General features: G+C 33.4%; 1 protein-coding gene across 2 annotated transcripts in view; it reads left to right on the forward strand.

Moving 5' to 3' along the window:
- GLRA3 (glycine receptor alpha 3) overlaps window positions 1-13,768 on the forward strand; it is a 77,095-nt gene that overhangs the window by 7,407 nt on the left and 55,920 nt on the right. For both annotated transcript variants that reach the window (XM_026666995.2, XM_087963295.1), the window contains exons 2-3: window positions 3,490-3,617; window positions 8,212-8,279. In XM_026666995.2, the coding sequence (XP_026522780.1) occupies window positions 3,490-3,617; window positions 8,212-8,279 (196 nt within the window). The remainder of the gene's footprint in view (window positions 1-3,489; window positions 3,618-8,211; window positions 8,280-13,768) is intronic.

Raw genomic sequence — 13,768 nt, forward strand, 5'->3', positions numbered from 1 at the left:
TACTGAGAGCATTTGCACCAAGACAAATTCCTTGTGTGTCCAACCACACTTGGCCAATAAAGAATTCTATTCTATTTTATATATATCTTCTTTAATGATTATAACAAGATTTCAGAATAACAGAATAACAGAGTTGGAAGAGACCTTGGAGCAGGGGTGGGATCCGACAAGGTTAACTATTGGTTTGGTGATTTACGAGGTTTGGTGATTTACAATGTGCTTCCCTGCACGCTGCACACGCATGCCTGTAAATCGTCATCAGCATGCTGCGTGTAGAGAAGCAGCGTTTGAAACAGCCCTTTTTCCTGCTTTTTAAATTGCAGCTGTGCCTCGCACAACAGCTGAAGTTGAAAAAGCAGGAAGTAAAGGTCAGGTAAAAGCCAGGGCGGGTGGGTGGGCAAAAACATCAGCAGACATAGAACCGGTTCTATGTCTGCTGCTCTTCAGAGCTACCGGTTCTACAGAGGTGGACAGAACTGGTAGACACCCACCCCTGCCTTGGAGGTCTTCTAGTCCAAACTCCTGCTCAAGCAGGAAACCCTATACCACTTCAGACAAATGGTTGTCTAATCTCTTCTTTAAAAACTTCCAATGTTGGAGCATTCACTACTTCTGGAGGCAAGTTGTTCCACTGATTAATTGTTCTAACTGTCAGGAAATATCTCCTTAGCTCTAGGTTGCTTTTCTCCTTGATTAGTTTCCATCCATTACTTCTTGTCCTGCCTTCAGGTGTTTTGGAGAATAAGTTGAATCCCTCTTCTTTGTGGCAGCTTCTGAGATATTGGAAGACTGTTATCATGTCACCACTAGTCCTTCTTTTCATTAACCTAGACGTACCCAATTCCAGGAACCGTTCTTTCTTTGTTTTAGCTTCCAGGCCCCTAGCATTGCTCTTCTGCACTCTTTCTAGAGTCTCAACCTCTTTTTTATATCATGGCAACCAAAACTGGATGCAGTATTCCAAGTGTGGTCTTACCAAGGCATTATAAAATGGTATTAACAGTTCATGTGGTCTTGTTTCTATTCCTCTGTTAATGCAGCCTAGAACTGTGTTGGCTTTTTTGGCAGCTTCAGCACACTGCTGGCTCATATTTAAGTGATTGTCCACTAGGAATCCAAGATCCCTGTCAGAATTATTACCATTGAGCCAGGTACCACCTGTACTATACCTGTGCATTTGATTTTTCTTACCTAAATTTAGAACCTTACTTTTTTCATAATTGAATTTCATTTTGTTAGATAGTGCCCAATGTTCAAGTTGTCAAGATTCTTCTGTATCTTAAGCCTATCATCTGGAATGGTGGCTATTCCTGCCAGCTTGGATTCATCTGCAAATTTGATGAGTTCCCCATCTGACTCCTTATCCAAATTATTGATGAAGATAGTGAAGAGTACTGGGCTTAAAACGGAACTTTGGGGTACCCACTGCATACTTCCTTCCATGTAGATATAGCTTCATTGAGGACTACGCATTGAGTGTGATTGGTCAGCCAGTTATGAATCCATCTGGTGGTGATGCTGTCTAACATATTTTTCTATTATATGTAGTAGTAGGTTGTGGTATATTTTATCAAATGCCTTACTGTGTTGATTTCTGTATAGATCATAGCAGAATGTGCAATATTTAATAATCATGCCAGAACTATTTTTTTGAAACACTCTTTCAACAAAACTAAGTAAGACTTGAGTTGGAAAAACAGTGATTCAAAATAGAGAAGAAGGTGAACTATGTTGCATCTTGTCTCTATACCTGGCTAAATTAGTTTTTTATAATTAACAATAGAAATGTGCTTGTGTAGTGTAATTAGAAAGTAGACAAGAAGTTTAAGTGAGTGGAAAGGATCAAGTGTTCTGTCCACCTTCAGCAAAAATGGTGAATACTGAGGATTCCATAATCCTTTGTCAGAGGCTAGATGCATATTACAGATGGTATTTTTGTCTGGGATTTTTAAAATAATATATAATAATACTTTTTCCTTTTTCCTTTCTTACATAGGTACTTTGCATAGTTACAAAAGGCTACTACAAGATGAACAAGCTATGGCTATTTGATCTGAGCTGTAAAAAAACCCCACTGTATAGTAGCTAAAAATGATAACTTTCCTGTCAAGGTTAAAGGCATACAATTGCCAATTGAATTTTGATAAATATTGGGTTGGTTTTTTGTAATTTTGGCTAATCACAAAATGTTAGTCCTAACCTTTTCTATTGTCTTCCCTCACCAGCAGATTCATCTTTGATACGTTTACCTTTCGATGAAGATTAACAGGATGCTTTAAACATTACTAGTATTAGTTATTAATACTTCTACTATTCACAGTAGTTTATTTTTTTTTCAAGTAGTCATAGTTATTAGCCCATTGTTAGCTGTATCCTAATACTACATTCCAAATTTTTAAAGGAACACTTTTATTATATATTATATTTATTTGCTCCTTATAATTATATACTGCTGCATTTTAATAGATTCTAATTGAAGTACAATTAATTAATCCATATAAAATGAATCAAATAATAATTAAGAACAAAAAACAGATGTCTTATAGTTAAAAGAAAAAGAATCCTCATTTTTCATGTTAAAAACTTGAGATTAAACTATTTTATAATACCTCCCCATCTTCTAAATGTAATTTCATTCTTGATTGTACTTCTATTTTATTGTCTTTAGAAATATTTATGTTTTATGGTTTCCTAGCTTTTAATATTATAAGTTGCTCAGAGTCACCTTGAATTGAGAAGGGCAGTAAATAAATGTAATAACTAAATAAAATAAAAATAAATAATGCAAGTTCCTTAAACCACTTAGCAATAGCAATAGCATTTAGACTTATATACTGTTTCACAGTGTTTACAGCCCTCTCTAAGCGATTTTACAGAGTTGGCATATTTCCCCCAACAATCTGGGTCATCATATTACTGACCACGGAAAGATGGAAACCTTGAGCCTGGTGAGATTCAAACTATCAAATAGCAGGCAGCCAGCAGTCAGCAGAAGTACTCTGCAGTACTGCATTCTACCCACTGTGCCACCATAGCTCTTAACAATAATGCTGGCCATAATTTAATTAAAAATAGAACCAAAAGTATGTGAAACCAGAAAAAATATTCTCATAATGAAGAGAACAAATATACATCATAAACTAAGCCAACATGGTTGAACCTAAATGGACATTCAAAACAGGCCTTCAAGGATCTTTGAAAGGATAGCAGAGTCAAGGTGACAATCTACTCTTGAATCGCAGCTGAAAGCTCATTGGTAACCTGTTCAGTGTTTAGGGTACATTTTTTTTCACAAAACAATAGTGAGACTGGTTAAAAGAAATATTGAAATAGAATCTAGCAAATCATATGGTGCTTTGGGGAGGGTTGACTTTGACTGTGATGCCGAACTCAAATGATGAACTTCATCTTACAAAGACATAGTTTTTAAGACCTGGAAAAAAAAGTATGGTTACACCTATGAATTTATTTTTTATTTTTTGCTTTTAGTTTGGTTGCCACCAAGGAAATTGACAGTGCGAGATCCCGTAGTATGCCCATGTCTCCTTCGGATTTTCTGGATAAATTAATGGGAAGAATGTCTGGCTATGATGCAAGAATCAGACCAAATTTCAAAGGTAATTTAATCTTATAGGTTATTTATTTAGTTCCAATATTTTCATTTGTGCTAATGTTTCTTCTAAATTACTTTCTTAAATAACACATTTTAACTAAAACTGCAATTTAGATTATGGCCTTTATTCTATACATTTTAGTAAAAAATATTTTTATCCATATTGAAATTTGGAAAGAATTTGCAAGGGAGAAGCTTAATTAAAGATGAAGCATTTTTTTTTTTTGAAAAAAAGAATAGAGTAGATACTGGATGAATTACAACATAAAAAGGATCATGATGAATTTTTTTTGAAAGAATATAAAAGGGTTTATTTTGAATTTACACAAATATATTTGAAACTAAGATATTTAACATTATGTTAAATAAGACACTATTTTATTTACCAATAATATAAGGGAAGGGAGATATAATCTGATAATCCAGCAACAATTTCATAACCAACATATTATTACAATGAAATCTACGGTCCTTGCAGCTATTAAAATCCTACTGTTTTTATAATTAAATTATCATGCTTTTGTAATACTAGATAATACTACTATTTGTTTTAATTTACTAATAGTAGTAATATTATCTGACTAGATAACACAAACAAAAATATATGGATACAGTGAAAACAAATTAAACTCTGTAATTGTATCTTGTTACATGGTTGACTGAATTGTATACTATCCATTATTAGTCAAAGCTGGAAGTAAAATCCATAGTGAAAAGTAAAGACTACATAGTACAATAAAAAAATGCAAGATTCCTTAGCAACTTTTATTGTATAATTTTTCAAGAGCAAATAAATTTAACAAACAAACAAACAAATATATCAAGCTGATATCAGTTAGGATGGTCAAATGTACAAAAGCAGAATAGTTGGGAGTAAAAATTGGCTGCTAAAGAATGGAAAGAAATCATGGCATTTAAAATGAATTGTGAGGGGAAATTGGTGATTTAACTAGAAAAGGGAATAAATTATTTAATAAGCTAATTCTTATATATGCAAATTTGCTTATTATGCTAATTTTGAGGCTTCAATTTTTAACAATTGCAGAGCAGGTAGTTCAATCATGCTCTCTTTTACATGGGGAATTGTGCATATATGTGAATACTTCAGTTGCTTCAGTTATTTAAGAGATGACATGAGTTTTTTAGTGTTTTTCTTTCCACATACTTGCTTTTATTTGGTTGTTTTTAATGAATTAAGAAAATAGAGAAAAAGAAATGCATAGCCCCACAATGCAATGGGAGAAATTATATGAAGGTACAAAAAGGTATTAAAGGATTGCTCCAAATCTACTGGAGTCTTGAAAAGACTGATAGAATCAAAACCAAATATGAGAATGTGGAAATAGTTAAAATAAGCATAAGCATTTGTAGGCAGGCTGATCTTCAGTGTGCTTTCATAAATATAAATCCTGAATTACAAAAATATTGTAGCTTTACAAATACACTAGAAGGGAAATCTAGAAAAGCAATATTGAAATCTTTGCACAGAACAAAGCAAAAATTAGAAATATCCTCGAGTTACCAAATAATTTTATTATGTGTCTATAACTCAAATAACAAATAACTATTTGAGTTAAGCAGTATGATTTAGCACAGTTTTTCTCAACTTTTAAGTCTGGAGGAAACCTTGAATTATTTTTCAGGCCTTGGAGGACCATTCAGGCCAGAAGTTAAAAAAGTAGTATCTTCATTTTATGCGTAGACCTGTATGCCTTAAGAGTTTTCTTTAACTTAAAAATAAATAGTTTTCCTGCCTGTCCTCCTCCCCTCCTCCCCTGCACCTTTGTGGTGACTCCTTCTGCCAGGCCAGTCCCAGATCTTCTGAATCCACCTTGAGATGGAGTCTCCCAGGGCACTATACTTTCAGAAAAGCAGGCTAGTAAGCTGGCGAAGAGCCCTGGGATGGAGGCCCTGGTGCAGAGATGGTATTCAGCAGGTTCTGAGCAGTTCTGGAGAACCGGGAGCAGAAATTTTAAGTAGTTTAGAGAACCAGCAAATACCACCTCTGACTGGAGATTTTACAGTCTCCTTTCCCTGCCACGCCCACTAAGCCACACCCACAGAACCGGTAGTAAAAAAAATTTGAATCCTACACTGCCTCTTTTGTGCATTCTCCACCATCTGCTGTTCCTCTGTCCTTCTTCATTCCTCAGCTCGACTTGGCTCACTCCTCACTCATCGGCTCAGACTTTGCTCATCTTCCTGCTTGCACAGCTCCATACACTCCAGTGGGTTAACCTAGGGTTGGATGTTGATATGTAGCCATGCAATGCTACACTGATCCACAGACCATTAGAAATAAATTTGGATGGATATAAACTTCTATAATTACTTAAGATGAAAGGTACTTCTAATATTGCATTATAATTTCATTACTTTTCATTCCTACACAACTATTGCCAGGACATAAGCTGTTATATTTATTTATTGCTGTTTACCTTATCAGCACAACTTCCAGTTCAATTTAATATAAAACTATTCTGAACAAAAGGTTATTTTGAACAAATAATTTCCCCTCCTTTATTTGTGCTTTTAAAAAGATCTCAGAAGAAAAGATATAAATAGAAAACTTAGATCTTAGTGATTCATTTAGTGATTGGATACTGAAGCTTATGATATATACAGTGCAATCACCCTGATTTACTATATTATAGTGTAAAATGGGACATATGTAAAGCCATTAGTGGATTTTGCAACTTCAAAATATTTAGAATATTGTTTGAAATTTTCTGAATCTCCCCACCCCAACCTGGTGATAATTTGTGGTATTTTACAAATACTTGGGTTCCAGTTAAGCAGAAAGCAGAAAATAAACAAAGTATTATTTATCTACAGTGCTATATATCTGAAAAATAAAATATGTGGGAATTATATACAACTAATTTAATTAACTCAACTAATTTTGTTTAAAATTAATTAAAATTTAAAAAGAAGTTACCATGCTTCAAAATAAAACATTAGCTTCGGACTTCTATATTATTGTTTTTATAAATTTACAATGGGTCTCATGGTCAATAGGCCCTTTAAAAAAAGGAATGGCTACAGCATTATTTATTAGTTTGTATCTGCTTATCCCCACAAAAGATGGAAAAATAGATAGGTAGGCAGATAACAGGTATCCTATAGGAATAAAGAATGTGATAGCAAGCAAGCTACCAGATTTTTTTTCTTTTGAATTAGTGTTTTGCCACTATCAATTGGACAATAACTTCATTGATAGGGTTTGGTCATTCACATATAAAACATGGAAGTGATATTAAGATAGGCATAAAATAATAAAATAATCATATGATCATCTTCATTTCACTAAGATACATTGAACCATTTGGGAAGAGAATTTAATTTTTCTCTTTAATTATAAGAAGGCATGTTTCAAATGATTAAAAAAATATAACACTATAATAATTGCTGAGAAATGAAGTGAATTTCCTTTCACAAGTATATTTATGTCATTTGTTGGAAATATTTTACATTTTATTTGTGCACTGACCTATGATGTAATTTAAAGTTTTAAATAGAAGAGTTTTTGCCTCTAAATGTTTGCAATTATAGTGTAAACCATGTGTGAATAATGATACTAGCATGAAATACCCTTATTAACTTTCAGAATTATAACCTAATATGACTAGGTTGAATTGGATTGGATTGAAGGAATAGCTTTGTGAAATAATGTCACTTTTAGTCATTGTGCTGTAGAACTGTATTGTCTATTGTATCACTCAAAGTAAAATCAACTACTCAACAAGTTGCACAAAATTATATTCCAAAAGCATCCAAATATTTCATTCAACTATCATAAATTCTTTATTGTTTAGAAAGAAATGTTCTAGAAGCTTGTTCAATTACTGTCATGCCCCTGTTGGAATCTGATTCTGAGGGAGAGGAGGAACAGCTGACAGAGAGTGGGAGTATAGCTCTGGTGGCTTTGAAGGAAACTGGGGAAGGGCACAGTCCGGTAGGGCATTCAGAGGAAGATCCAGGCCCACCCCCTCTTCATGGTTAGGGAGAGAAAAGGCCCAATTCCCTTCATTAGCTATAGCTAGGAAAACAGGATAAAAAGGGTGTTTGCGCACAGCTCCTTGCTGGAAGCAAAGTATGAATTATTTTGGTTTCTCAAGTCTTATCTGGTTATGGAGTCCTCCCAACTGTGTGTGTTTCGTTATCTTTTGAAGTCTTCAATTCCTTATCCTGCCCTGTCTCGTTAATTGCTGCAGTGTGATTTGTGTTGATTTTTATTTATAATTTATATGTACTTTGGGTTCAGATGGAATTTCTTCCCTTTAAAAACTGTTCTTGGGAGAGTTTTTTCTCCAGCTGATGATAACTGGGCATTGGGGGGCAAGTTGAAAGTATTAAAGGAAGTTTACCTATTTTTGTGAGTTTGTTGCTTTTGTGCCATGCCCCTGGTCATCATAATTACTAATGGATTTTAAGAATTTAGATACATAATTACCATGCCAATATAATATTCAATATTCAACTATACCTTAGAATATCTTATTTTTCCACTAAAATTTAGCCTGTTAATACATTTTGAAAATAGTACAAACTTCACTTTCATATAGACACTAATTTCTTCATGCCTTAATGTTTTTTAGGGCCTCCAGTAAATGTTACATGCAACATCTTCATTAATAGTTTTGGATCCATTGCAGAAACAACAATGGTAAGATGTTCTTTATGGAAAATTCAACATATTAAAGTTTATTTATTTAGCATATGGCATCATAGATTCACAAATAAAACACATTATACCTACAGACACAAATATAAGTTTAAATGAAACATCAGCGTTTCCTCGAAAATAAGACTCAGTGTTTATTTTCTTTTGGGCCCCAAACTAAGCACCAGGTCTTATTTTCAGAGGAAGTCTTACCCACTTACCTTAGGAGCATTGCCGCTAGGCCACCCATGCCCCAGCACCTGTCGCGCTGCTGCTCAAATTCTTCTGCAGCCATAGTAGTCAGGCAGTGATGTGACAGATGTCGGGGCATGGGAGGCCTGGTTGTGGCAGTCCTAAGGTAAGTGGGTGTGGGGCATGTGGAGCCGTTGCACTCCCCGCTCCCATCATAGGTTGATTTTTACACATGCGCCTTGTCCCACCCTGTACAACCAGACAGTGGGACCAAGTGGGTGGGGTCTTAATTAGGGCTTATTTTGGGGTAGGGCTTATATTAGGTACACATGAAAAATCATGCTAGGGCTTATTTTTGTGATAGCTCTTATTTTTGGGGAAACATGGTATACATATTCAATATACAAGATAAAATATTAAATTAAGGTACAATTGTAATAAAAACACCATAATGTAAGCACCTATAAGTCACAATAGGATAAATGTTATAGATCGCTAGGAAGCTAACCATCTAACTACAACATATTTGAGTGACATTTGTACCCAAATGACTTTGAAATAGGTGACTTAATATGTGTAAGAATGAGTGGTGGAGCAAAAATAGTATGCATTTATTGCATAATAAATATGCATTATTCTATGTGATTCCAATGATCCTTAATAAATATATGTTTCCATTCATTCTTTAGAAAGGAAAAAGAAAATCCCAAATCCTCCTTTATCAACCCTTTTCACATTGCATAACATTGTCAACTGATTGCTCATGAACACATCTTATTTTCTTATTCTTTTCATTACCTCATCATGGATAATTTTCAGAAGCACGTCACTTTTTGTACAATACTAAAACAAAACTAAACTTTTTCTGTAGCTGCCTTCCATTGAAATTATTAATTTATCTATTTATTCTCTTTATATATTAATTTTTATTGTTCTTTTTGTGTACATCATGTTGAATTGTTTATTTATGTTTGTATGTAATACTTCCCTCTAAGGTTTGAAATAATTCAATGGTTTAAAATAAATAAGTGCATCAATTAAATTAGATCCTTCCCCTAGCCAAATAATGGATTTCTGATTGTATTCAGTGTTGTATTGATCTTTTTCCTTTCTCTCCTTGGGGCCTCTTACTGTCCCTTTGCATTACTTTTATTTATTCAAAATTACCATTTCTCTGACCAGAATTTCCTACTTTAATAAAAATTCTTCTATGTTTATTTATTGTTTGCTATCATGTTCATATACTTAAGTTTCTCTGTTCATTGAAATCCCTGTTTTTCCTCTCCTTATTTGTTTGTATAGTTATTTATTTATTTTGTATGATGCTTCTGGATAGCTTAACATAACTAAATTAACAATTCCATGATCAACTTGTCTGAAGGAACAAAACCACTCACTCTTCCATAGACTGCCTTAGCTTAAAGTGACCCATCCAACCATCTTAACCCAAGGCCTGGCACAAGAAATAGTATTTTAAAGAACTCTTGAAGGTGGACAAAATGAGGCCATATGAATCTGCAGAGTGATGTTGTTTCAAACAGCAGGTACCACAAAATTGACAAACAACATGACATTACTTAATGAGTTTTGAAACAAGTTGACTCTATTGGAATGCACAGAAAGTTAAATGCTATGGGGAAACAAATAGGCCCTGTGCTATTTATGATTTTATAGGCAATAATAGCACTTTGAATTGAATTCAGAAACTAGTTGGTAAAGAATATGTTCACATATCATTTTTATGGGCATAACAAGGTTTGCCTATCCCATAGTGACTTAATGAATGAAAATGTAGGGACTTCCGGTTTGAGCCTCTTCACGGACAGACCGAAACTGCGATCATGCGTGGTTTCGATCGTGCTTGCCGCTGGAGCGCCCCGAGCCGGCTGGTTTCGGGGCTAAGCCATCCCATAGAGGTGGTGAAGAGGGGGGAGACTGCCAGCAGGGTTGAGGAGAGCCACATCTCTCCTCCTCAGCTGGCCATTACTCCCTTTCCCAAAGGCGGTTGCAGCAGTGGTCAGAAATGGCCACCTCAAAGAAGAACTCGACCAGAAAAGAACGTGCAGGAGGAAGATAAGAAGAGAATGTTTTGGTTGACTGGGTTAAACTGCAAAAACAACAACTAAGGTACCCTGGAATTTAAACTTTTAAAAAAGTAACATTGTTCCCAAAGAAGAGTCGGAAGCAGCGAAGGAGAGAGAAAAGGGAAAGGATTGGGGTTTTTTTCTTCTCTCCTTTTCCCTATACTGACAGCTAAGAGATCTAAATAAGAAATTGGAAAAAAAATCCACTTTGACATCAATAGGCATTTAAGCTGAAAATAAAATGTCAAAGGGATAATAAAGATTTCTGGATACTTAAAACCTTTTAAAAGCAGGAAAGGAGAGAAAAAGAATAAAAGGGCAGGATCTGGGAAAAAAGGGAGGAGACTGCCTGGAATTAAAAGGAATTTACAGTAAAACCTCAACAAGACTTCTAAAAGATACATTTTAACTGAAACTTGGCTACAAAATAGTAGAACCCCAGGAAGAGAAAGTGGAAAAAAGAAGCATGAAGAAACAGCTTGGGAGTATTTGGATTATTTGGTGATTTTTGGTTATTGCATTTGAATGACTAAAATCAATCAGGTGGTTGTTTAAAAATGTTTTAAAATGGCACTACTTTTAGATGAACTGAAAATGGAACTTAAAAAGTACAAAGAAGATGCACAGGAAGGGAGAGGTTCTTTTTGGCTTCATATTTCAATTCTTAGAAATGGAGATCTGGAACTATGAAAAACAACAAGAAATGCCTGCAGAACAAGAAGACTGGGACAAAGAAGCCATCTTTAATGAATTTTATGTGGGGGGGGGAAGGAAAGGGGGAAAGAGAATGAAAAGTTTAAGATTTGAAAAAACAACCAAGAAAAGGAATAATAATTTGAAAAATAAGTATAATATTAGAAAGCAACAGAAGAGAGGAATACAGAAGAGAGAATTACAACTAGAGAGACAAAGGGGTAAAAAGGGGAGGGAGAAGAAGAGAGGGAAGAAGGAAAGGAAAAGAAGTTATAAAGGACAGAAACAAGATATGGAGAAACAGGGCCTATTTAAGAGATAATGGGTGAAAATTTAATTGAAAAAGGGATTCTGCAAAAGTACATAAGATAGTATTGTTTTATTAGAAATAGAAATAATTTTAGAAAATATGAAACAATGTATGATTAAAATGATGGATAAAATAGTTATTGTAATCTAGTGAAATGCTTGTTAATAAATAAATGAAATAAAATGAATGAGAGAATTGAATTAGGAAAGGATGGGAACATTTTAATTATTTAATGTTTTATAAAATATAAGGGAAGAGAAATAGGGGGAAAAAATTAATTACGGAAAGCTTATAAGTGTTCCCAAGGAAGTATTATTTTAATTGAAAAATAATGTTAAAGATGTTAAGACTTTAATGAATATTAATGATAGAATTGAATTGGAATGGAATGAGTGTTTTAATTACATATATTTATAATCACTTTTTAAGAATATAGTGTGTATTTTAAGAATGTACCAAGCAGAATTCGATTGGAAGTTATGTATTATATTGAATGTTATAATCTCAAGGTATATATTGAAGCTTAAATAAGAGTTGAATGGATAAAATTGAAAGATATAAAGGTAACTCCAATTAGTAACAACAGGAGAAAATTTGTTTAATGAGAAAAGAAAATATGAAATTGAAACAGGACAGACAAAAGTATAAATATAATGATTAAAACTGATATGAGATAATTAAAATAAAATTGAGAAAATTAAGAGAGGAGAAAAACTATGTAGAAAATGTAAAACAGTAATAAGATACGGAATAGAACATAAAAGTGAGCATGAAATTGAGTTTGTGTCTGTATGAAGAAGTGTAACCTGGGACCATGCTATTTTCAAAAAAAGATGTTTTATTTGTATTATGTTTTTTTGTGTGAAAACCCAAATAAAATTTTCAAAAAGAAAAGAAAAGAAAAGAAAATGTAGCCAAATCCATAAATAAAAGTGAATTCTGGTTCTTATTAATAGTACATTCATTCATTTTAATGATGAAGAAGAGCAAATCTAAACACATTAATTTGCAAATCTAAACACATTAATTTGCTTCTGTCACATAAAAAAATGGAATCATATTTGAACTGTACATCCATTGGATCGGTCATTTTATGCCAACCTTATGGGGAAAGTCCCTAATTGCTGAAGAGGAATAAATAAATCTATTCTGATCACATTGACTGTGCTTGTTCAGCTTTCAACAGATCTTGTCCTTGTATCCAGAGACTTCTTCATTTCATCTCTCATTTTAATCAAGAATGAAAATTGCAATTTTGGATGCATACTGCATATATAAATCTCCAGGGCCCTGAGTACAAGCAGTTATAATTTTTCATTACATCACACAGTTTTCATCAGCTAGTATTAAATTGTAGTCCTGATTTCAGAGATTGCTGGTATCTAATGGTTTCCTTTTCAATTATGCATCTTTGCAGTTAAAATGATTTTTTTTGCCAAATTTAGTCAGGATCAAAGCAGCCATTTTATAACATGAGCTTCAATATTCTTTAACTTTTTTCATAATAAAACAAAATACAAATTTAAGCACCCGGAGTCACCTGATTGAGTTGGGCAGCTATAGAAGGTGAATAAATAAATAAAATTAAACTAGGCCACTTATATGCATTGTGCATCACATACATGTAGTACTTTAATGCTGTTTTAGTTAGTAGGATATCGTTCTATAAATGCATACTTACTTTTGAGTTACTTATGAAAACATTCCATTAAGATTCAAGACAGACAATTTCACTGGGAACTAGTTATCAAAGAAAACATTGTAGTGGTAAAACAGTCCCTTTGTATTATATAATATTTGAAATGTTTTATATACAGAGTGTCAGCAATATGTTGCATAGATGGAAATATTTGTCATTTAATTTGCATAGCTTTTGGTCAAAGATTCAGAATACCTTGAAATTCATCTTTATTTGATGCATTTGGTTCTTCCTGTTTTGGTTATGCTTTTCACTATGTTTTTTTAAAGAATGTATATGTATTTTAATAATCAGTTTAATAGTTTTTTTAAAAATGTTAAATCTTGTTTGTTTCTATTGTACAAAATAAAAATAGAAGAGAAAAGGTACATAGCTACAATGCATCAGTACAATTGATTTAGGCCCAGTTTATACACAACAGGGCTCCACGGCTAACTATCATTATGTGAAAATGACAATCTGTACATTTTGATATCATCATCATTATGAACTTGTATCATATCTCATAGAAATA

The sequence above is a fragment of the Notechis scutatus genome, chromosome 4, assembly GCF_049901735.1.
Source record: "Notechis scutatus isolate UNSWTSFEM ecotype Mainland chromosome 4, rNotScu1.2, whole genome shotgun sequence".
Classification (NCBI taxonomy): domain Eukaryota; kingdom Metazoa; phylum Chordata; class Lepidosauria; order Squamata; family Elapidae; genus Notechis; species Notechis scutatus.